General features: G+C 38.5%; 1 protein-coding gene across 14 annotated transcripts in view; it reads right to left on the bottom strand.

Moving 5' to 3' along the window:
* The window catches only part of vav2 (vav 2 guanine nucleotide exchange factor), a 202,265-nt gene that overhangs the window by 28,160 nt on the left and 148,015 nt on the right, over window positions 1–26,090 (bottom strand). For 10 of the 14 annotated variants that reach the window (XM_040000307.1, XM_040000308.1, XM_040000314.1 and 7 more), the window contains exons 4-9: window positions 18,333–18,401; window positions 10,422–10,527; window positions 10,006–10,020; window positions 8,125–8,223; window positions 5,454–5,522; window positions 3,709–3,809 (exon numbers count right to left, since the gene is read on the bottom strand). In XM_040000307.1, the coding sequence (XP_039856241.1) occupies window positions 3,709–3,809; window positions 5,454–5,522; window positions 8,125–8,223; window positions 10,006–10,020; window positions 10,422–10,527; window positions 18,333–18,401 (459 nt within the window). The remainder of the gene's footprint in view (window positions 1–3,708; window positions 3,810–5,453; window positions 5,523–8,124; window positions 8,224–10,005; window positions 10,021–10,421; window positions 10,528–18,332; window positions 18,402–26,090) is intronic. The other 4 variants (XM_040000310.1, XM_040000313.1, XM_040000319.1 and 1 more) reach the window with 1 other exon arrangement.

The following is a 26,090-nucleotide window of genomic DNA, read 5'->3' as shown; positions in this document are numbered from 1 at the left end:
TTGCAAGTGCAGGAAGAAACTTCATGTTTTTATTCTTTTAAGTGCCGGTGATATTGCCCTGCTGTGCTGGCCTCTTCTGACGCCATAGTGCATGTTATCTCACAGGAAATGCAATTTTGAGTAGATGTGCTCTGAGCCTTCACCCCCCACCCTTGTGGAGCCCTGCGAGGCGAGTCAGGCAAGTGAGGAAACCTCCCAGCAAAGCAGAAGTGACAGGCTGTGGAACTAGCTAATATTCTCTGACACATGGCATTGGGACCCTCTCACCTCTACTCAACATATCCAGCACACAGCAAATGGAGGAGAACACAGAGCAAAGACCTCCACTAAAGAGCCTCATAGCATGGCCATGATTAGGCACTGCATGGATATCAGGGAGTCAGATTACTCCGGAAATGAGTTGGGGAATGTTGCAAATGAGTGCATCAACAAGAGGGCACTTAGATGCCCATTTAGTTTATAGAGCTTCCTCTGAGTGTACTTTTCCATTCTGCCTGGTTCTGACTGTTTAAGAATTGAGCATATAAACCAGTGACATTTTCAGCATGGCATTCAGACCAATACAAAAAAAAAAAAAGCTTTTCATCTTTGGCACCAACGTGAGGCAAAAAAACGATACAAGCACATTGTTGTAAAGGTCACAGGGACTTACAAGCATAGATAACCAAATTTATTATGCAAAGCCAGGTCCTTAGAAAATTGCCAAGATGAATGAAGAGAGCGTTGCTGTGTGAATAAAAATCCCCTGGTCACTGTTGTCTATCGCCATGGCGAGACAAGACACCACTGTGGCTCATAATGAGGACGGTCTACATGTCAATCATAGTGAGAAAGTCAAGGCTTCTGACGTAAAGGTTCCTCAAATCAAATGAATGGTCTTAAAATAACCCAGCATCTCTTTTGTGACAAATGTTGGTAATGGTAAATAGCAATGAATCGTATGTAATTAGGAAATCTGTATATAAATGGAACGAAGCAGAAGCAGAAGTTTAAAAACCATTTACCAAACAACATGCAGATTGTATAGTGCTGTGAATAGGCATTTGTCCCCTGTCTGGTTTCTTTTTTAAACCTGAGTAAATAGAAAATGCAGTTTTAAAATGATGATCTTATGTATCAAGGGGAAAAAATCTATCCCAAAGGTTTACGTTTTCACATAGGGAAATAATAATTGGTTGTTTTTTGAGTTGTTTTTTTTAGACATTTAGAGATGGACTTGCTGGGATGTTTCAGATCATTGTCCAGCTGCATAACCCAAATGCTCTTGAACTGAAAGCCTCTCCTTAAGAATTTTCTGGTAGAGACAGAATTCCTGGTTCCATCAGCTTCACAAGTCATCCAAGTCCTGAAGCAGCAAAGCAGCCGCCTGCCATCACACCACCACCACCATGTTGATACGATGTTGTTTTTATGAAATGCTGTGTTAGTTTTATGCCAGATGTAACAAGACGACATTACTTTTTCACAAAGAACCAGGTAGATTTAGATATTTTTTTCCTTGTTCACTTAAATTAGTTTAATTTGTTACATACAAACAAATTAAAAAAGAAATCAGCAAGGGGGCAAATACATCTCCAACCTATCTTGGCAAAAGGGTGCCTCTCCCTGAGCCTGGTTCTGCCAGAGGTTTCTTCTGGTTAAAAGGGAGTTTTTGCTTCCCACCGTTGCCAAGTGCTTGCTCAAAAGGGTTCGTCTAATTGTTGGGGTTTTCGCTGTATTATTGCAGGGTCTTTACCCTACAAAATAAGGTCCTTCGCTTTGATTTGGTTTTATATAAATAAAATGTGTTTATATAGTGATCCAGTTTAAATAACATTGAACTAAATTTAATTTTTACAGCACTGTATGTGCCCCTTTAATGCCATTCTGTTTGTTCAAAAGAGTGGAAATCTTAGTGTAGAGCAACATTTGATTTTAGTGTCATGGAGCTCTTTGCTTCAACACCACATTGTCCATCATACAGGATAGCGCGTACTGACAGGTTGATTTCTTCCCAGTCTTGTGTGAAATAAATTGACTCGCCTGTCCAATGTTCCATCCAACACTTTTACAATAAACTGTAATTCTGACTGTGAGACTTATCATCTTACAGTGACCAGTGCTACAGGCACTTTAATGGGTAGGACAAGCCTGCAGGCATGTTCATAAAGATGTAGATTCTTCTTCTTCCAGTATATTATTATATAGTATATTATCCAGTATTGATACAGATGGAAAATATATATATGGATATATAGGTATATATAAAAACAAGAAACTTAAACCATATTTCCTCAGTAAACAATACAATTGGTGTAACTACAGATGTTTCCAATGAGACGTCCCTTCCTGTACTTTTAAAACAGCTCTACGTGCCTCCACAGACGTCTGATCACGTGACAACCTCCCCTTGTCCTTTAGTGACCTATGGTCAGATTAAGTTTTCCTACCATTGCTGAATCAGACCAGGGAGTAAGATGAGCTTAATGAGGATGGAGAAACAGTAAGACTGTGGATGCATGTATGAGGCTGAGGGAGACAGTATGTGCCTGTCTCTGTCATTTAACAGAAATACAGTCCCTTATGTCAAACCGATTTTATGTTACATGGTCCCTTAAGGCTTAAAGAAGAGGCCCGAAAAAAGCCTATTACCTATGCAAACTGATGTCACCCAGAGAAGTGCTGTGAATGTTTTCGGTTAAAAGCATCAGAGAGGAGGGAAAAGTATCTGTGCTATCACTGTGCAGAGGAATAGAAAATGTACTTATGGATGCAGGGACAGGTAACACATGCGGTGCATTGTGTGACTCGCTTTCACGCCGTAATGGCTGTGTTATTCGCAAGAGCGCCACATCCATAGCACTGTATGGAATCATAAACGAGACCAGAAGCTATCATCATTACCATTAGCTATGAAGCAGTCGCCTTAGCGGGGATCATTGCTCCCCTCAGGGATGCAAATTATCCACACGTTGCTCCACAGCTGGGCGAGATTGAGATCATCTGAGAGAAAATCCAGTTTGCCAATAACCCCCAGCTTTAACTGTTCACTGGGTTTCATAATCTCCACACTGCTGGAAACACCTTCTCATCAAGTCATTTCCGTATTAATTTGTAAAGCATTATTTATTAAACCAAGTGAAACAATGAGATATTTGGCAACAGCTCTGAATACTGACTGAGACCTATTTTCAGAAACAGAGAAAATTATTTTTACTGCCCTTGGGAATTTGTTTATGATTAGCTTCAAACAGATATTCATTTATTAAGATATTTGTTAAATGTTTAGGCAGTTTTCAGCTCTGTTGTTTTTAAATGTGAATATATATCCTGAGCACCTGACAGTAGAAATCACAGAACAGCTAATACGTGGGTAAAATAGATAGATGGTGGTGGAATAAGTGGAAAGATTAATATAAAGGAATATAATTTGGACAAGCTAATGCAATCCTTTGAGTATACACTCTGATGGACAACAATGGTGTACATGTTCTCTCAGCTTTTTCATTAAACCGGTTCATTTTAATCGACTTCTTCCTTGAACACTAATCCCTTCAATCCACTGATCCGTGGATCCTCAACTTGATGCTGCTTCCTAAATTTGAAAGTAAAGGCAGAAAATGCCACAGCTTCTAAACTATAAGTGGATTTTAACACCCCATGCACAGAACACAGAACAGCACAGGATGTCTATGAACAAACACAACACGGCAATGTCCGGATACCAACCTTTCTTTGAAGTCGAGAAAGATCTTCCCCAGGCCGCTTCCTCCACTGACCATGTTCATTTCAATGGCTCGCAAGAGAGCAAAGTGGACTTTGATCACATCCTAAAGGAAAAATAACAATAAAAAGAAAGTAGAATTTCATCATCACCCCCAGCCTGAAACATTGACACAAGGCTGGACGGATCCATGGTTTCACGTTGTTTATGATCCTACAATCCAAACGTTGTAGCTGAAATTGAGACTCATCAGACCGGACAACTTTTCCAGTCTGGTACTATAGAAAATGTAGTGAGGCTGTGCAAATAGTAGCTTTATTACAGTAACTGATCTTTTTTCAAGGTTCGTTGTATTCGGAGGTGCTCCTCAGCATTCATTGGTTATTACGAGTGGCTATTTGAGTTACTGTTGCCTTGCTCAGCTTGAAGCAGCCTGGACATTCTCTTCTGACCTCTGGTATGAACAAGGCACTTTCTCACAGGCAACTGCTGCTCACTGGATATTTTCTCTTTTTCAGAATATTCTCTGTAAACCCTAGAGATAGTTGTGTGTGGAAAAAAGCCCGCCAAATAAGCAGTGTCTAAAATACCAAGACCAACCAGTCCAGCAGCTAATAGCCATACCACATTGAAAGTCCATTAAATCACCTTTCAGCCCCTGGTGCTCTACTTAAACTTCGGCAGGTCTTGACCGTGTCTACATGCCTTAATGTGCTGGGTTGCTGCCATCTGAGTGGCTGATTAGATATTTGCATTAATGCTCTGTCAGATTTTCAGCTATTTGGTCCTGTGTGAAGCACTTCAAAGTGCAACCAGGATGAAAGGTGCAAATAAAGTTTAATTAACTGATACAAGAACTTATCTTGAAACATTTAGTACACATTGTTGCCCTCTATATTAAACTCTAATTAGTTCAGATTGCCAAGTGAAGATATAGTTGAGAAGTTGTATTTTTAGGAGAGACGGAGAACACACTCCTTCTGAATGTGATCATCTTTGCTATTTAGGTTATGTTGCCTAATTGCCAGAAAGCTGTGCGTCTATGTGGCTTCTATGTCCCAGAGAAAGAGAACAGAGGAGATCAGCAGTATAGACCTTTTTCACAAAGGTGGCTAAACATTTATTGAATATTACAGTTATTTAACATATTTTATAACCCAAGATTATTCAACATTTCTCGTGAACAAGCAAGTATGAATCCCTGCTACTTTATCACCACTTTCAAATCTCCATAAGCAGTCTGCAGCTGTCAGACATAATGCATAAACCTGGGAGAAGCTGGGCAATACTGTGACACACATTAAAACAAACACAATGAGTATTTACAGTTCAGGGCCAAATTAAACTATAAATACTCATTATAGGAGAGACTCAAATAAACTACAGCTGCTTTGTGTGTTACAGGTCAGCAAAACAGTGTGACTCATTAACATAATTTAATGCAACTCTATACCACATGTGGTCCAGAGTGCGTGGTGGTATTTTACACCAATGAGGCATATTTCCTCGGCAGGAATGTTGACTGTTTTCTACTCTGGCCGTGACGAAAACACTGAGCAATGACAACACACTCAGCCCAAAGCAAAGCATGAATTTTCACAGCTTTGCACCCTTAATATACAGAAAATATAAACAATAGATCCCATCATTCTTTCAGCCATCCATACACATATCGAGTTATTCGCTTGGTGTGAAACGCATCCAGGTGTGCCGCACTGGCATTATGTTGTCTCGTAGAGTGGTTACTCACCTCCAGGTTTACAAAGATAGCCTCCATGTCCTGTGGACTCAAGACTTGCCTCAGTGGGATCATGTAATTCTTGAGGAAAGGAAAAAAAAAAAAGAAAATTGGTGATTTTATGTTTTTTGGTTTTTTTTTGAATAGCCACAGATTTCCCTTTTACAAACGAGCAGTATAACTGGCATTTTCTCTCATGTCATGTGTGAACAGTTCACAGATCTGTGAAAATGACCCACAAAAATATCAGGCTGTGTTGTAAAAAATCTTTTTGAGGGCTAAGTGTGCAATAAATACATACAGCTGTTGTTTACGAAGCCCACTTATGCTTAGAGAGGAAAAAAATATGCTTTTTATTTCTCTAACGCTGCTTTATGGTTGTCACATTTCATCATCATAATGATAACAAATAGATCAACTAAGAAGCAACGCAAAGATAACTGGGTTTATTAACCCCAACTCAATTAAGCTTAACGAGTCCTCTGATCATAAGAAGGTTATTTATTCTAATTTAGACTTGTGCTGGTCTGGTGTGGGAAACACAGGATGCACATTTAGTTTAATGAAATTAGCGGAGCGGATGATTTGTGGCGCTCCATGAAATCGTGAATGAAATCTGTCAACGCGGAAACTGATGCGATACCAGCGCCGATCTCAGCGATGGTTTATTACTACGCCGTGAAAGCTCAAACGTACGCGTCAGTTTGTGTGCGCGTGTGAGGATCTGAGTCTTTGAGCACAGAAAATTTGTTGTTATAGACAGAATGTTTATTTTTGATTTTCTCGGTAAACGGTAATCATACTACTTTGTAAAATGTTGTGTGTCCTGTGCTAAATCTCCTCTCTGCAACAGCAAACTTCACGGCTCATATTCAGAAGACACACCGAGACTTTAGTCCTGGATAACTGTGAGAATGTTTCAGTGTCATTCCCTAATAAGCTAAAATGAATTGTGACCAATTGTGCTACAATTACGTGAATGTAGCGTGAAAAGTGAATGTTTTAAATATGCTAACTCAATTAAAGAAACTGTGTCAGCAGGGAGAGAGTCACGGCTGTTTCTGGCTTTCTGTGTTACATCTGCTAAATATTATTATTATTATTATTGTAATTAGTCAGACAGACAGACACGTACCACAAAGACACATTATACAGTAATGTGAAAAAGTCTTGAATCCACTTTTTTATTTTTCATTAGGAAAATCCAAAATAGGCGTAGTGATTTATTGAAACACACAAACATAAACTGAAATATAGAATATAGGGGAAAAACAAGGTTTGTACAATTCTGCTGAACTTGACAGCCAGTATTTGGTGTGGCCAAATTTATAATTCAAGACAGACAGAACTCTCTTAGAAAAGCTTTCTTGTAATTCTTTTAGTCTTTAGGATGTTCTCAGGGCTTCTTGCAAGACATTTAAAGCAGTTTAAAATGTTTCTTTCTCAGTTGGGCCTCCTGGCATTCTTTTGTTATTTAGGTTTTATTAGGTTTCATTTATTTTTATTTTATTTTAATGTGGTTCTTTTTTAATATTGTTTACTAGTTTTTCTAGATTACTATTAACAAAATGTCTAAAGATAAAATTTTAAACCATTTTTTTGCCAAGTTGTCTGCTATGTGCAGACAGCAGTGGTTCTCGAGTTAGGTGTCTTTTTAATGCCTGAACTATTTTTTGCTTTAGTCGTTTAAGTGACTTAAATAACTATTCAAATTATTTTGAAAGTCAGTCAGCTAAAAGGACTGTACTAAAAATGTCACTGAAAAAGACCTGTTGCTGAAGACCAGTAAAAAAAACACACACACACACACACACACACAAAAGAAACAAAATAGAAAAAAATAGAAAAAATAGTCTGGCTACCTGCAAAGAAAATATAAAGAAATGAAAGTGACTCAAGATTGTTGCACAGCACTACAGACAATAAGAAAATAATGTGCAAGGGTAGGTGCAGAAAAATAAATATAACCTTTTAAAAAGTTCTAGTGGAATAAGTGAATAAAATAAAAGTAAAATAAAAACTATGATTAATAAAAATGAACAGCTTCACTTTTATTGTAGTATATTACCTTTGTAGGCAGCAAAGTATTAATCAGTTTTTCTAAGCTTGATGTGAATAAGTCACAGCTAATGTTACAATGACCTGATATAATTACTGTGTTTAAATGTAATCACAGAGCAGGCAATCTTTGCAGCAGAGCCTTGTGAATAAATATAATCCAACGCTGCTCCCTTCTCTTTGCCGGAGATGATCGTTACACTCTTTCATACAAATACTGTGTGGAGTAAGAACAATCACCTGTGATAAACTTCAACACACAAAGAATAAAACGCCTTTAAGGTGGGTGGAGAAGCATGCATATAAACAAATTTTATGATTAATTCTTTCAGAAATATTTATTTTTCCCCGACACATTGAGAGTATGTTCTCTCATATGTGATGTGTACTTAAAGGCTTAGGGATCAGCGTCATCCTTGAAAGCTGAGATAATAATAATCATATTGATCTACGTCCATGACACTTGTGTTCAAATATATATGACATTTCCATGCTGTGACCCGGCCCAAAGGTCTGAACCACCAACAAAGAAGTGACAAAGGAAAATTCAAGCATTGCATGGTTGTGCCAAAGGGAAAATGCACGCTTATCAGAAACTCAAATAGAGCTGTATTTGTAAACTCACCTTCTCAATGTCCTCTAAAGTCTTGTAGTACTTTGCTTCAGTTTCCTGAATCTCCACTAAGCAGCAGTTTCTCTTGTCATCTTCTGTCATACCCATTTTCTGCAGTGAGAATCAGATAAAATAATCAGTGACGACGATCACTTTGAACAGTTATATATTGCTAATTGTTTCAGTCATTATTTTTTATATGTTACTAAGAATACATTAAAGGCTAAAATAACAGGGTCAGCATCACTAGTTTGCAATTTAAAGGACCACACAATGTTTTGATGTTTCCATCAAATTCTGCAACACTTTACTTCAACCTGTGCTTGAAATTTTTTTTTTAGAAATTTTTGTATAACACTACTGCTATAAGAGCTGACTGTTGTTTTTATGAATTCCCAACTGTATGAAAAGCAGACTTATGACAAAGTGTTTGTGTCGTGTAATCCATCAAGGCCGTCGACTTGCATTATCAGCAAGAGATAATGCAGTGCAGTCTTCCAACACAGTCACTTTTAGTCAATTTGCATGTAAACTCCTTTACTCTGCAAACATAATGAAATACTGACAAAATGAATTTAGACTTCATCTGACAGTTTACACAACTTATAGTCAGCTGTGCTTTCCTTTGCCAGGATGATCCACCCTTCATCATCAACATCTTTTTTTTATGTAGCCTATGATTTTTCCACACTTAAGAAATTTTTTAAAAGCTGAGACAGTAGGAATAAATCTAACCCCCCCCCCCCCCAAAAAAAAATCTAACACCCAATTATTGTTGTTTTTCTGTTAAACAAGCGGAAATAAATGTAAAATTAGACATGTTTTGATACATGCTCAATAATCCAGAGAAGTGATTCTGTTCAACTGCAGGCAGCTGAACAGAGTTTTCCCCACAGGTTTCCTCAACTTTACAAACAGTGGTTATGTAACTATTGTTCATAGGGTTGGGGAAACCTGCAGTCAGCTGAGACTGGATGAGTGATGAAACGTTTCTCCCACTGAAAGCTATACATCCAGATGAACAGAATCATCCTTCTGGGAAGGATTTTTTTTAATGTATCTGATTATGTTAAAGATAAATTTCTAAATATTTAGCACAGCTGGTGCCATGGCTAGAGATGGTGATGACACTGGCTATGACAGAAGGATGCAAAATAATGAGCTTTTGAGCATCACTGTATGTGTGGGTTAGCTGGTTTAAGAAGACATGTGTAAAGAAATGTACATGAATCCAACGTTGTCAAGGCAAAACAATGCAAGCAGGCATGCTGTGATGGAGCCAAGTTAAGATGTGAAAAAGAGTCAAACTTCTACAGAGGGCCTGATGTCTCCATCTTCAGATGTGTATGTATGTGCATGCTTTGTTGAAAGAACAGTATACTGTAAGTGAGAAACCCTGTTGATCATGGCGAAACACACCCACACACATAGGCTTTGTTTCCATAGATTTTCCTTTTTTATGTTGTAGTATGATTATGAGCACCCTGAGGAATTAATAGCTAAGCCATCTGGAGTAGATCTGGCTGTTGATAACCAGTGCTGGTAATACGAAAACTGGCACTAACAATGCAAAAATACAAGTCCACTCCAGGCCTTAGGCCAGCACAGGATCAACCAATCCGAGAAGTAGGGTTCAAAGCCAGCAGCATATTGTTTATTTGCTTTAGTGTGGCAGCTGGCGATGCTAGCTGAAGTCAGCGCTGCAGTCACAGAGCTGAAGTCACTAGCTCTGAGTCAGACTGAACCAGATGGGGTATCGTTCACCATCGGTCCAACGGTCAGTAACTTAATTGGCAGATCTTTCTCTTGGGATGCTAGGAGTTGGTTTTAAATAAGGTGGTGGAGGGAATTTGCTGACAGGGTGTTGTGAGTCACAAGCACAGTGGCACTCACCTGCATGTATCTGATCTGCAGCATGAGAAAAGCAGAGCAAGTCAGAAGTAAAGATTTGTCACTGATTATGAAAGAGACATCTGCTACAGTTGAGTTTAGAGACACGATGTCATGCAGATACCGTACGACAATGACAAGGCCGACCACAGAAATAATCTAAAGCTAGTTAAAAGTGAGTGGGGGTGTTTCCTCTGGCACTATTAGTTCATTGCATTCCTGTAATGCAATTCGTTATGGTAAAATGAAATCATGCAAAAGAAAATTCTTCCAAAGAGTGGGGAGAGTTGCAGTGATTTAGTCATAGACCGTCACGTAGCACATTTGTACAGAATATTAAAAAACAACAAAAAAAAAAAACCGCAATCAGTAATTGTGAAAAGAAAAAAAGTCCTTAATGATCAAACAGGAGTTCTCACCATGGGTTGTCGTACTTCCACTTTAATGATGTCCTCATAGATGTCATCCCCATCATCCTCGCATGGCACACAGTCATAGATGTCATCCTCACCCAAGTCATGTTCACTGGGGGAAAACACATGCACTTTAGATGAACAAGTCCATCTAACCACCAACCTTCAAAACCAAATGATAAACAGTCTCTTCTCACACCTCCACGTCAAACTTCTTTGAGTGCACAGAGCAGGTGAACTAACTTGTTATCCTTAACAAGCCCTGCCTGAAGGATACTAGTGATCCAGGCAAGGGAACACAGAACCTGGTGTTCACAAAGCCCCAATAAGTTATGAAGTGGCATCTCTCTTTAATGTATTTATGTTATTTTGGCACCCAGCTAGCTCACTGACCTTTAATTAGGCAAGCAGCCAGCAGAGCACCGACAGTTACTGTGGAGAGGAGGATCTCCTGGGAAAGATTCTCATGCTCTGTGAGCCAAAACTGTGTCTCCCCCTGCTCCGTATAAGCAATTATTGTTTGGGAAACTTATTGAGGCGGCAGGGATCCCGCAGCAGGAAAACACTTTGGCAAAGGGCCCATCTCGATGCAGTTAATAAGAAGGGAGCTTTAAGTCGCAAAAGGGAAATAAATGATTAAATACTGTAAATAAATAAAGGTAGAGTTGCCTGCTAAATAACGGAGGGCAACTGTTTGAACTTGCTCGCTTGTTTAAACAAAATTCCATTTACCTAGGCTGTATTCAGACACAGGGAGCGTAATGTTCTTGTATTACAATAAGTTGCCATAGATTCAGCCAACTTCAGTGATGAAGCCCAATCTTTTATAATTAGTTTAGAGCACGATGAATAAGCTATTAATTACTGTACTTGGTTCTGAAGGGTGCTTTGATCATGATTTCTAAACAAATATATGGACATTTATTCATGGTGAACATGGGAAATATCATATGCATCTAAAAATATGTCTGTGTTATTAACTTTAATGGTGGTCTGACTCCCAAAAGGGATGCAAATTTAGTCACTAAAGGAAAAAAAAATGATCTTAATTGCTTCCACGCTCTGTGCTGAACTCCAGTTTCTGTGAGGGTTGACAACCAAGACACACAAATGTACCATCCACCTCCATCTTTTGTTATAGTTCCCAATCTTCGCTGCCCTGAATTCTTCCGGAAAAGGAGGCCTAAGGTTGAGGCTCAGCGAGCATCCGCTCTTTTTGAATGTCCTTGAGCAGAACACCAGCTCAGGGGATGCTGTTTTGTACTCTGACCTCTCTGAGTGAGAACAAGAAAGAAGAGGGTTTGCTCTTCTTGGATGAATGCTGCATCCTCCAAATGGATGTGCATGTGATCCCTAGCACATAAACCTGCCTGCTTGTGTATTCTTGAAGCACAAACCTCACTGCAGTCTGGCTAATGGGGGCCATAACCCGGCTGCCGTTATACCAAAACAACCAGATCCGGACCACAAAATCCTAATTCCCCTTTAAGATCACTGAAATTGGTTATTTTGTTGAGCTTTCATAAGATTTATTAATTCATGCATATTTGAAAACGAGATTTTGTAGCACAGGTCTACAAAAAAAAGAAAAGAAATCTTGTTTGTAGGTTGGTGGATTCCATCCACTGTGATGTGACCTTCTACACGTGCCATCAAGGCAGTGGCATCCCTGCTTTCACTGCTGTCAGGGGAGAAAAAAAAAAGCGAAGTGAGAGAAATGCCCTCAATCCAATATGCAGCTCTACCGTAATGCTGGTGCTCAGGTGCGTTTGAAGTTTTAATTGAGGTGACTTGGTTCACTATCAGCACTGCGCTCCATCTTTCTTCATTAAGTAAAAGTGTCTCATGTTGAATACTGAGAAGGCTGCGTGGGAGGACAATGGCCACCTGATGCTGTCCCTTCAGTATCTCCTCTCTGAACTTTGAGACTACAGCACTCTCCACAGACACAGATGAGCGCCATGACAGAAAGGCTCTTTGGAAAGCAGTAATTCACATATTCTTTTGTTTAATTCCTCAGAAAGAGCTTTATATGAGGGAGGTTTAGTGCAGTGACATGAATGTTGCCTGTTAAGAGATCGAATAGGAAGTTTGTAATATCTAGTTCGTTTTTATCTATTAGAGAAGGTTTGGCTCACTGGAACATTTGTTAACATCTGTTAGCTTCTTCATCTCTCTTAGTTATTCAGTTTGTCACTGATCTTTTTTAGCAAGTAAGTTCAAAATGTATGCATGTTCTTATTAATGATTAATGAGTAATTACTGCATTATACTGATGAACCAGATGCGTAACTGATTATGAAAGCTAAACTTTTCTTCTTTCTTATTTCGATCCATATTCAAAACATCATGCCAAGTTTTACTAATATGTGTTTTACTTATATGCCAACAGATATACAATATTTTTTATCTTGCTTGCATTTAGACAACCAATATTCATTATGATATTTTCCTTGTTGATTATAACAGATTGTTGCAAAATAGCATTGAGACAACATTGGAAGGGAGGTGTTTTACAACAGTTGTCATATCATTAATGTTAAAGCAAGTAACAAGTAAAGTAAATAGCAATCATTACCACACTGCTGAGCATTTTTCTGCTGGGAAATTTTGGGTCCTGGAATTTGTATGTATTTTCCTTTTGAAATGCACCACCCACCGACATTGTTCAAGAACAAGCACATCCCCTGGGGGAGGATGCTGCTATAAAGGTTTTACTAGCACAGGACACCACAAATACCTCCTCAGAACTGCTTGAGGAACACAACGAAACAGCCCAAGGCATTGATCCAGCCTCCAATCTCTGCAAATCTTAATGCAATTGAGAGGACTGGGGGGTACAATCCTGAGCCACAGAGGTCCTGCCTGACAAGACGCAAGACGTCAAGCATTGGCTGCAAACGTCCAGGTGGGACCGTCTGTGCTGTTCTGGTCCAATATAAGCAATATACCCACCCAGCAGATGGTTTTAATGATGTGGCTGTTCAACATAGTATGTGTAGTCAATCAAATCTGTGTGTGTATACACTGTGGGTATGTGTGTGTGTACACACACTGTTAGAAAGGGAGAGAGCAAGAAAACAGTAAGATCTTTCTATCTAGTTTAGTAAGTCACATGAGAATTATACAGCTTATTTCTTTATACTTAATAAAAATTGCATTTATGTGCATGTACACATGTGTAACCATCACAGTGAATGATTAAGGAATGGAAGTAGAGGACCTAAGGACTAACAAATTGGGTCTGATTTTCTCTCTGATTACACAGTGACAGGCTAAAGGCTGTCTAGTGTGCTTGCATGCAATTGGCCTGCTGTAATGTGCTTCCGGCCTTCAATGACATAGAGTTAACATGGGGGTAGTAGAACGTGACTCATCATATCTGAGCTACTGAGCACATGTCTCTGAAGGCTTGGCTGCTTTGTGTATTTTTATTTGAATTTCAAAAGTTGTTTTTCTTTGTTACTGCTTCAATATTCTGCTCCAGCTCTGGCCCTCCACACTGTAGCTACTAAACTGCATCTATGCAGTTCAAAATCAGAATAAATGGGGCAGTAGTTTAGCTCGCTGGGATGTGGGAAAAAAAACCCTGTGGGATTGGCACATATACCACAGAGGAGAGCACAGATATTGGGGCAAGGTACTATAAATGGAACCTGGAGCTTCCCTTAAGGTTTAGAGCCACAAATATGCCTCGCTATAGTACATTGACCGCATTTTGATAATGTGCATATGAGCAGGGAAAGTTTCACTACACTGCATAAAATACTGCATCACGGGGACACTAATATACTTTGGAAATGTATAGAAAGAAATCTTGGCTATATATAAAACATTAGTTTGACGGAAAAAACTGGGAAAGCACCTGAAATCAACACCCTCGGGCACAGATTCTGATAACCTTAGAGGAATCAATACTGTACTATTTCCAAAGAGGCAGCAATGCATATGACATCATTAATAGCACAGTTTCTCTCCTTGATTGTAAAGATTAAAAGATGATAAATACTATTACTATGTAATACCAGTCATTTAGAGACATGATGCTACTTAATACCTTGCATTAAGAAAAGAAAGAAAAAAAAAACAAACCTTAACTGAGCTCACTTCATGTTATTGACTTTTCATGTCAACCTGCCTGAGGGATTAATGGAGCAAAATAAACTGCAAAAGAGTGACACAAAAGGTTTGTGACAGTGCATGCTTCGGAATGGAAATCTATGCGTTCCTTTCGCAGAGCAAGAGTCCCTTGGCGACTGTGCCCGATCCACCCTGATTTCATGGTTTGTCAATTCCAGGATGGAGTCATTCCAGATGGGAAGAACTCTCAGCTAAACGATGTGAGGACTTGACTTGAGAAGGCCAGAGGGGAGAGGCACAAAGTTTAACATATTAACCTGTGAGACCTCAATTAGGATGAAGGCTGGCCTCTATCGGAGTCATACAGTATACTTGTGGAAACAGACACAGTCCAGCAGAATGCCAAATCATCATATACAAATAAACCATAAGTGCACCTATCAGGGAATCTCCATTCCATTCATTTGCACTGAACATTTCTGGGTTAGCCCATAATGACTGCTTAAAGTATCATTTGACATTCTTCGGCCATAATATTGTAATTATGGAAATCTTCTTGCGACAAACCGTCACATGCCTAAAATGACACATGCAATTTTCAGGTAATCGAGAAGTGGCCATCACATGTCTTGCCGCCTCACTCTACCCCAGCAGCACCCATCAAGCAGTATTTGCAGGGGTGATAATGTGCCTGATGTGAGCTCTCTCTCTCCTTGTGTGTTATGTGTAAAAAAGGGTAACTTGACCGCTGTGACGTGACGACGTCTGCAATTCATGAGTAAAAACAACTTCCGCCAAGCAGGCACGAGCTCTTTGTCATCCTCACTGCGTTCAGGAGAGACTCTATCACCTGCAAAAGCTTTGACAATTGTGAATTAAGAAAAAAACATTAAACACAATCTCTGAACTTCACCAAGTCATAAAAGGTTGATTTCATTCCCACATGAGCGGCCAGAGCAGCCGTTTCATCTCAGCCGACATAATGTCAGTTTTTAAAACTCAAGTCAAAATCCATTTTTACAGACATCGGTCAAACGCGGTTAGCACCCACCAAACTTAATGATGCAGTGCTATTGATTTCTATTGTTTGCTGTATTATTTCTGTTTTACTTTTCCCACACAGCTTTTCTTTTCCACACTTAATATTTTTGGTGACAATATTGCAGTATTATTTCCTACATGCTGTTGTTTTTATGACACCATATGTCCTGCCATTGCACTATTTTCCTCCACTGGGATGCTTGTTGCACAGAATAGTTTTACATCCATAAAAATTATTACTGCGGGAGGAGTATCGCTGTCCTCTCTCTCACTCTCGCAGTTCAGTCACGCACCCGTCGTAAATTACGTGCGCATCAATACTTCAGACTAATTAATAAGCCTCTGAGAGCAGGGTTATTGCTAGCGTGGCCTATGTGCTACTGTGTCCAACTGTATTAAGTGAAGGACATGCTGATGAATCAATTATGCTTGTGTCCATTGGTGAAACTAAATGCATAGATGTTCAGTGGAAAAGGTCAAGAGCAGCTGCACAAGAGAGCAGCATGATTAATTTAATAAGACCCAGCCCTCTGGACCTACAGGTTACACAAAGAGCAAAGTGTTACAACACCACTGACCATTTCAGGAAACAGAAAAGATTAACTCAACCTGCTGCCATGGTTACAGAGGCTAAAACCCATCAGTGGAGAAAGGACATTTTGGAGGTTAAAAGTTAGAGGCAAGACACTAGTGCAGTCGATAAGTGTCATAATGGAACGCCTGTGACTGTTTGCTGTGCTGGGCTATTGTTGCTACTGAGGTACACACTGACTAAAACCAGCGCATCTTTCAGCAGTAATTTCAGCAACCTGGACAGTGCACACCACTGTCACTTTTCAGGTGTATTTAGAACCACGGTAAACACAGGGAGCATTGAATAAGATTGACTTTTTTTTTTTTATTATACACCACAGTTCTTAGGTAGGCTCCAAACATGATTTATAAGTTGTTCTCCCACACACAGAATTGAAGTTTATAAAGAAGAATGTGCAGAGAGAAACGCACCAACCTCACTCACGCTACACACCATGAATACAGAGATTGGAGGGAGGCAAGCCCATAAAGTGGATAAACTGAAACAAGACAGGCTCAATATAACAGTTCAGCCAGTTTGACAGAGTATTCCCTGCTGTTTTCTATTTAAATAAATGTTTATTGATATATAAAATTTACTGTTCACAAAAAGCATACCCAATTATTGATTTGCAATTAGTTTTGCAGGGATCCTAATGATAATGTTAGGTGTTAGAAATAGCTGCTGCCATGCATAATGGTCTCTTTTCCTGCTGCAAGCTGTTGCACTTTGTTGGCTGTCATTTGTAATCCAACTTTTTCTTTTTTCTTTTATCTCTGCCATTGTTCTTTGCTCTGTACTAGATAAGGAGTACAATTTGTGTGCCAATCTGCGAGCAAACCGTGTTATTTTTAGAAAGCCTGCATCCACGCTGTCCTTTTCACCTCACGCCGTATCTGTGCACCTTGGCTCTCCCTCTGTGTCTCACTACTTGAAAACCCCTTCTCTAAATAAAAGGAAAACAAAAAAAGGAAAGCAGCCTCTCAGTATGCTCTTTTTCTTTTCTTTTTTTTCCCTTTAGTTTATTTTCCATGGTAAAAGCCCATGTTCCAAGTTTTCAGGGCTTCATATCTGAAATTAAATCCATTACTAGCCTTTTTGGCTAGCCCTGCTCTTCTGGTGCATGAGAAGATGCTAAAGGATGATTATGTATTCAGCGGGCATATATCTATAGCTCGCATGCTCGCCTTTCTATAACTCGCTCTCCTCTTTCTGTGATGAATGACACCATTCTCAAAGCCTTTAACTAATTATTTTCCATTAATCCGAGTCAAGCGGCTGCTGTCATCGCTGCCAACTCTGAGCACATCTTTCACAGACAGAAAAACCCACCAACCCACCTAATATGCACCAAACCAGGCAACCCGTTACTGAAGGAGGTATAGAGGCAGCTAAACCTGGAGTGATGCTGGTGTTACTGTGGCAACAGGAAGAGTGACAGAATGCTCTATGCGTGTGTAATTAAGCAGTTAGAGGAAATTGGCAGAAGTGACAATCACAGTTCACTTTTAAACTTCGCAAGGTGCGTCACATATAACCGACAGGTAGAGAACTGTTACATAGTCAGATGCTTTTTTTATATAACCGGTGGTTCATGTGAGCCTATTCAGATTAGAACAAACAATGTAAAACTATACATAAAAATGGCAGTAAAGAACAAATGAAAAACAACCATATGCTGTATATCACTCATACTTTAGTAGATGCAGAATAAGCTGTTGTTTGTATATTATTTATCTGTTGCAACATAAAACTTTATACTTTATAACTTTATAAATCTGAATATTTTGAAACAATGCCTAAAAAAATTAAAAGAACCTGGCATCGCTATACAAATATATGTACATATAAATATGCAAAACTTGTGGGCCCGGGGGGAAACCTTTGGCACTGTGGCCATTTCATAAGTGCGAAACATTTCACCTCCCACATCCAACTTTATAATCAATGATTAGCAATTAAAAAGGGTCAACATTTAAGTGCATCAGTCTTTTGTGTTCATCTTTGCCACAAAAATCTAAATTACAGAACTCAGTTTCAGTCTATATTTTCCCCTGGTTGTCCTTGTCCTACTCTTTATGTGGGACACCCTCGACTGAGTTAGCGTTTGCTAGGATATATGGTGTTCATGGGTACATTTAGGGTTAGGAAAAGTCTTCGGAGAAATAACACAAAGTCCCCCTAGGTGACGAAAAACAGTTTGTGGTGAAAAGAAGACTTACTCTGCCAACTCCTCCAGGCTCCGGTACACATCATCCTCATTCTCAGCAGTATCCTCCGATGGAAAAGGTCTGGCACACACGCACACACACATATGCAGACACACAAAAAAAAACAAACAAACAAACAAAAAACAGAGAGTGAGACAGAGTACAAAATGCTTTATCACTGCAACAGCTCAGTGTTCCAGGTAGAAAAATAACTAGTCAGAAACATCATGTTATGTCTGTCAGGTTGCCACTCTTTGCTCCATCATTTCAACAGCACAGGGGCAGAATCTATTCAACAGAGGACCCCATCAGTCACAAACAACATTGTCAAAACACATCAACATACTGCTACTGGCAGATAAAAAAAGAAAAAAAAATCTGCCATCTTCCACCAGCCAACCTTCTCAGGAATTCAGGAAGGAATACACTATTTTTTCTTCAGATGGCTAGGCAGGTGGCTCATATATCCTCTCACAGGGTTTTTGGACAGCTTGTCAAGGACCCTCAGGAGCAATGTAAAGGACTATGAAATACAAAAAATGACCAACCTGAATGCGACCTTCACTGCTTACACGAATCAACTGATCCTATGCTGAAATTTCCCTTTCCTGCAAACACTGTCAACAAACAATCCTCCAAAGGAGTAGCAGAGCATAGAAGTGGAAGATTAATCAACTAAATCAATAAACAGCATATCTTTATCTCCAAGATTTCTGCCAACTTTACTCTCAAATGCATGATCAGTGTAGTGTATAGCCTATTAGCTTAATGCTGTGCACAACTGAAACCCATTAAAGTCACTGAGGTCATGATCAGTGCTAATTATCAAAACACAAATGGCAGAGAAACGGTTTGTGTATTATTACTACACACACTCTATACCCTAGGACAAACAGTAAACCTTATGTAAGTCTCCAAATCCATAACACTCATGTTGTTTTACAGCTTACACAAATACTACAATTATTATTATTATTTTAATACAATGATAACAGCTTTTAGAAAAGTAAAGCATGGCTTCGTTTTTGGTTTCCCAGAAAAAGCAGAGCACCAGAATTGGACCTTGGACCTCCATTTTATGCCACTGTAAGTGATTTCACTTGCAAGGTATCACATTTTAGTTTCAGGTGAATCGCATGTTATTCCTCTTTCAACATTAAAGCCGTTCATATGTGGTGATGAGGTATTGTTGTACAATTATGAGGCAATAAGCCTCACTTCTCTGTTTGCCTTTTTTAAAACACTGAGAATAGAATTAAAGCAGTTAACTCTACTGACATTTATTAAGTCATTTTCAGTTCACTTAACTTAATTTTTAATTCTTTAACTGCTGCATCATTTCCCAAATCTGGGATCAAGTATTTCTCAGCTCGTCGTAAATGAACAAATAAAGTGGTGGTTATTTTCATGTGGGAGAATTTAGGAATTAGAGTAGAGCACAAAAGGGACAGCAAATGAAAAAGATGTCACTGTCAAGACTGAGAAGTGAGCTGGAAGCTGATGTGGACTCTTCAGTGATGATACAAGACAAGACCTTCAAAGCTCTCATAAAAGCCCTCTCCTCTCCGTTAGCGCACAGCTTTGAAATCCTTTGACTGTGTTTAATCCTATGATATGATCAGAAGAGTGAGACTCAGTTCCATGCCCTCCTAAAAAGCCAACTGAAGTGGACTGCGTCTCTGTAAAGCTGTGTGTATGTGTGACACCAGTAATTAGCCTTTGTGTAATTAGAACGTGTCAGCCATCAGGGTAATGAATGCTCAGCTAGACAGTCAAAGGTCAACTAACACACACGCACAATACTGCATGAGCCGCTTTGGTTTATTTATTCTGCTAACTGTTCCATGCTTAAGTGCTGTAACTTTATTAAAACGCATATTTTCAAAAGACAATTACAAGTACTACTAACACAAAAAACTGCCTCATCTGATTTATGTTACCTTCTCGCTAACTGTTATGAAGCACACAGGGCGCTTTCTCCGGAGTGCAATAACACACCCACATCTGAAGGCCCCCTCCAATGAAATGTGCATTATATTATAAGTTATTAATGGAGTCCCGCAGGGCAAAATTTAATTACATAGTAGTTTGTGGAGATATGCACTCGTATCTATCACCTCTGTGTTGTTTTGCGGAGCCAAGCTCTGTCCGGTGCTGCTGTTTTCATTTCTCTTAATGGTGCAACGAGGTACAATTGAACTATGTTCATAATTTCATCAGTACACCTCTGATGAGCTGTCTCTTGGCTATTCAGTGCTAGAAGGGAAGGAGGGGGGGGGCTCGATTATGTGCACGGTTTCCAACTTTCACGCTTTAGGAGTGCGACACCTGCTTTCAGTCTTTGTCTCGCCTTCTCAAGCTGCTCAAACTAATCTCATTGCAAATAAAGCGAAGCCTCGGAGCGCATCCCTGGTGAAGAAAACTGCTACATGTTAAACAGAGGTTTCAGAGGGGGAAGACTGAAAAAATTCAGCACCAACTGGTCTCCAGACTTCATAGAAAATGGTTAATCGAGGAGCACAATACCTTTGGAAAATGATTACAATTTCATGTCACTGACTCTTGCATCATTCACCTCATTTCACTGTTTTACTCCAAAATGTAAAAATGCAATGGACACCACATTAATGGGAGCTGGTGAATAATTTGTGTTTAGAAAATGTTAAAGATTTGTTTTTTGCTTGCAGATATATTTTTAATTTTAGTTTTGCCTGTGAATGCATCACATATCTGCAGGAGTCTAATCATTAGTTAGTGGCCATCCACACTGAGTCACGAGCTTCATCACAGCTGTCCAGATGTTTTTCATTTTACTTCATTTTTTTGTTGTTATCCAAAAAGAAAATAGAAGAAGAAACCTTACAGCAGTAAGACCTGGGGTCCCTGCATGCAATGTTTCTCCTGGAAGAAATTCATTATTAAGCATACATATATATGATGAAAAGATGTATCAAATGTAGAATTTAGATATATATATATATATATATATATATATATATATATATAGATATATAGATATATATATATAAATTTACAAATTTATTAGACCATCACCCAACGTAACGTTTATATCACAGCTGCACTAAATTTACAGTTTAAGTAATTACAAAAAACATATTATATGTTTCTTTAATGGTTAACCCACCAGTATCTGCAACCTCTTTAACCCAAATGTATCGATAATGCTAAAATATAATTATTGTTGTTACCCATGAAGTTACTGTTAAAGCAGTTATGTTTGTTTGTTTGTTTTTTGTTTTTTTTTACAGTTTTGCATCCCTGAACAGAAAAATTAGTCTTAATGCTTTTATGTTATGCTTGATTCATTTTTGACTTCTCAGTGTGCCGACTCAAATTTGGGTATAAAAACACAAATTCAGTTCAGTAACTGCTGCAAGTTTTGGTTTTAAATACATTTTTCCCAGAGTTCGAAAATATCTGTGTTGTGTGTGTTGTTGTTTTAATATGAATAAGAGGTGCTCTAATAAATTTATTAAGCACTGTATACTATATGTTTTTTTTGTATTTATATTTCTCATTTAAAAGTACTTTGAAAAAAGACTAAAAGAGATTCAGTATTTTGTAATTGTAGCTATGTATAACCAATGAATTTGGTGTCTTTATGTGTTTTTGCCTACTTTTAACCATTGAGGTATTTCTTTTTTATTTATTTGAATGCTTTTTTACTTTAATTCATAGCAGGTGAATGACGAATTGGATGATTCAACTTTTAAATATTATAGTCGCTTTTGTTATTTGATTTGAAACATCTCATGGTCAAACCACAAGAGGTAAAAAAAATCTCTTTAAGCACAGATAAAGCATTGTTTTGCTTTGGTTTTTTGGGGTTTTTTTACTTAACATTTTTCATAAATCACAGAGTTCTCATCTTACACATTGCAGCTTTTCTTCCTTTCTCACTGAATTACATTACTGTAATGAACCCCAATGTCTTTGTGATCATGTCTAATTTATTCCACACTCTTCTGGTGTAATGGGAACTGTTAGTGCAGGTGTCCTGTACAAATCCGCAATGAGCCAGTCCCATTGATCCATTATTGTCAAACAGCAGAACAACAGTGTAGATGTTGTGTGTGAAAGCAGCTCAAATGGTCAGCAATGGAAGCAGTTTCATGTCCCAGGACACGGCTTCATTTCTGCAGGGGTCGATAAATCGCTGGAGCTCCAGCAAGCTTCCGCACTTTGCTACTTATTGTACCATGCTTGTCTATAAATCTCCCCATTCTCCCTGTAAACCCACTGCTACAGTTTCATTTCCTGGGGAGGGGCAGTGTGTGCAATCAGCATGTGAATAGGAGGGTTTTTTCTTTTTTTTCCTGCAGAGTTGGATTCACAGCGCTTACAGAGAAATTAGCACATGCAGTACAGTCAAATGGTATATAAGAAAAACAGAAACGGACATGCAACATGATGACTGCGTACTAATAAGCGTGATGTTCAGTGGTGTAAAGGGGCACAAAATAAGCACAGAAAGACAGACGAAGTGTGTTTTACTATTCCTTATAACCTAAATAACAATAGATAAGTTCATAAACTAATACATATGTCAACAGGCAGATTTTGTTATTTTTAGACAGATGCAAGAACTTCCTGCTTCCCTTTGTTCTGTGTTTATGCTAAACTAAGCTAGCTAGCCATATTCTTCAGATTTTTAATTATCATAGAATATACATCAATATTCTAATGCAGTTCTCAGGAAGCAGAGATGGAGATGTCATCACCAATTCCTTATTTAGAAAGCAACTATGCTGTTTAGACATTGTTACACACACCTCCTATTAATCTTTGTTAACCTGCTCTGTCTCTTCTCTCTGTCGTTTGTCCCTATAGCTGACTGGCTAAAGGATCTACATCTGCATGTAAAGAGGGAGAATGTTGGACAAATTTTCACTGCAGTTTTTTTCCAACCTTTTGTATCATGTCTGGAATTTAAAAGGAAACTTCAAAAAGAATGCCTCATATTGCAGATTTTGACCCAAAACAAAGGGTTAAAAATGTTATAGTCTAGTTTTGGTCTCAGTTGCTTCTTCATTTAGCATATCTCGCAATTTTTCTATATTTTTCTGTAAGTCTTCTTTCAGGGAAGCTCTTTCTTATCCTTTGAGCTATGAATTCTTATCCATGAGCATGTAGCAAATTTCAAACAATGATTACAGAGTCTGATTTTTATTTTTGTTTATTACACTGATTAATTAACTCAAGTCAAACTTGGGTTTTGGTGATCTGAAGAAAGACTTTGGGTAAATCTGATGAAATATTTGTGACTGCCTGGAGAGAAGCCATAAAACTTTCAGTTTTCAAACTTCTGATATGATTAACCAAGATAAATAAATATTTAAAAAAAATGTATCAAACCAGGGCTTCTTGGCTTGTTAGGTAAATGTGCAAACCACCATGAAGCCACTATAATATTTAAAAAGTAAACATTCACAAATGTAAATACATTGCATGTGACAATATCACACTGGAGGATCATTATATTATGTCAACTTCCTGATCAGATCAGTCTATGTGGTGATCTGAGGTGTCCCACACTCTATGACCTGATCCCTCAGAGGCCAGGAGATACTGTACACTCAAACAGCAGGGATCAGTGATGAATTAGGACACAAGCACAAGCGGGTTGAAGGTTACAGTAGAGTTAGCTGAGGATAGTGTGTGTGGGCGGTAGGGTGGCTGTTTGGAGGGGGCTTGGGGTGACAACAGGGCAGAGGATGATGCAGGCTTATACTGCAGATAAGCCGTAAGAAAGCCAAGGTCAACACGTATGACACACAAAAAGATGAGAACATGAGGCTTTAAAAAAAAAAAGAGGATTTGTAGTTTTGTTACTGAAGAAGACAACGTCAATCATGAAGGCAAGCAGAATAAAATGGGACCAGTTAAGGTTTTAGTGCTAAAAATATGTTGTAGGAGAGGGTTAAAATAATGCATCATCACATTTTAAATTTTGTTCTTTGCTAAATTGTCTGTTATGTGTAGAATTTGTTCCCGTTTCATCATTTGAATCTATGAAAAATGCCACAGATAACCATAATGCTTTTTTCATCAAGGTTCTTAAAGAGCTATTAGACAAAATTTGGCAAATCTCAGTACAGTGTGCAGTGTGTCTGAATAAAGTGAACGAGTGAAGGACAAAAGAAGAAGTGGCAGACCTAAAAAGTATCTACAACAGACGAACAGTATGTGAACGCCATATTCTTAAAAAATAGGAAAATGTCCAGTAAAGACCTGACACAGGACCTGAGAGATACATCTAGCCCTTCAGTTGATCTGTCTGTGTGGAGGAGGTACACAGAGATACAACAGTGAGTGTCTACAGATGGAGGCTGTCATGGTTTGGGGCTGCATTTCAGCCAGTGGTGTTGGGGATACTGTCAAAATCAATGGAATAATGAATGTGGAAAAGTCCCATTAAAAATGTAAAACACATAAGAGCACTTAATGTCCTTCAAGTTGCATGGAGAACTATTCCTGAAGAGGAAATACAAGAACGGTTCCCTAACAGAGTTCAGGATATGCTGAAGAATAAAGGTGGTCATACCAAATTTAGATTTTCAGGCTTGTTAGAATGATACAAAGTCAGTAAATTTCATAAATGTTTAAATGTTCAATAAATCACTGCACCTATTTTCCATTTCCCAACCAAAATTTAAAGAAATGAGGGATGACTATAGACAGAAATTACACCAAAGGAAAATCAGCAGGTTCCAGGAAATGTGTGAAATGCTGAGTGATTTTATCCAGAGTGCATCTCTGTGCAATTACGTGTCTGCATGGAGAAATAAAGCCTTAATGCCCGACTCTGGCTGGAATGCTGACACAGAAACAAAGACATGAACTACTGAGCTCTGATTACAGCGAACAGACAAGATCAATGTGCTTCAACAAAACATCAAAGTCATGCCTGTGGCAATGTTATCAAACGATTAACACAATGAGGAACTTTCCAATCGGTCTACAGTTCAATGCATTGCCACAATGTGCTGTCTGTGCATGCACATTTAAGATTGTGGAGTTACCATCTGGACATCGAGCCCTCCAATCTGAGGAGCCTAAGCTGGAAAAGAGCTTTAAAATTGCTCTCTAAAAAAAACCTCCATTCCACAATATTCTTCTCAATCCAATTTCTAAACAACCTTTCATGCACTGCTTGTGTTTGTGTGTAGCGCAACTAATTCAATCCAAATATATCAAGTCAAAACCCAGTCAAATAATGAAAGGAACTTTGTCATGATTTTTTTTCTTCTTAATGTCTTTTCTTAATATTGAGTCACCTATTACATTTTTTTAAATGACAAAACTGATGAAATCCCTGTTTGTGCTGTACTTAAGAGGAAAAGAAAATCAATGTTTGCTACTCTGATAGTTCATTTTAATATTCACCTCGAACTCACCTGTGAAATGTAAATTTAAGTCACCACATCTACGGCTAGCATTTAGCATTGATTTTCTGCATTCTGGGATTTTCTTTTCTTTTTTTTAATGTTAACTATTCGGTCTTAGAGGTGGTCTGAAGAGTTAGCTCTGAGGGGGTGAAAACAGTGTGCCACGATAAATCCTACCCACACTTATCGATACAGCTTAAAAACCTGTAAAAATAAAAAGGTAAAAGCACAAGTATGTGACTTGCTTTTGCTTGCACTCCTCATTGCTGAAGCTTGAAATGTTCTTGTGACTGTCATATTCAATAATTACTTTTCAAGTCATTATATTCTACAAATTTACCATGGATAAGAAATATATTCA

This window comes from Simochromis diagramma, unplaced genomic scaffold (assembly GCF_900408965.1).
Source record: "Simochromis diagramma unplaced genomic scaffold, fSimDia1.1 OVJJ01000596.1, whole genome shotgun sequence".
NCBI classification, from domain to species: domain Eukaryota; kingdom Metazoa; phylum Chordata; class Actinopteri; order Cichliformes; family Cichlidae; genus Simochromis; species Simochromis diagramma.
The sequence above is the reverse complement of the archived record's forward strand: the minus strand, read 5'-3'. Positions and strand labels throughout refer to the sequence as shown.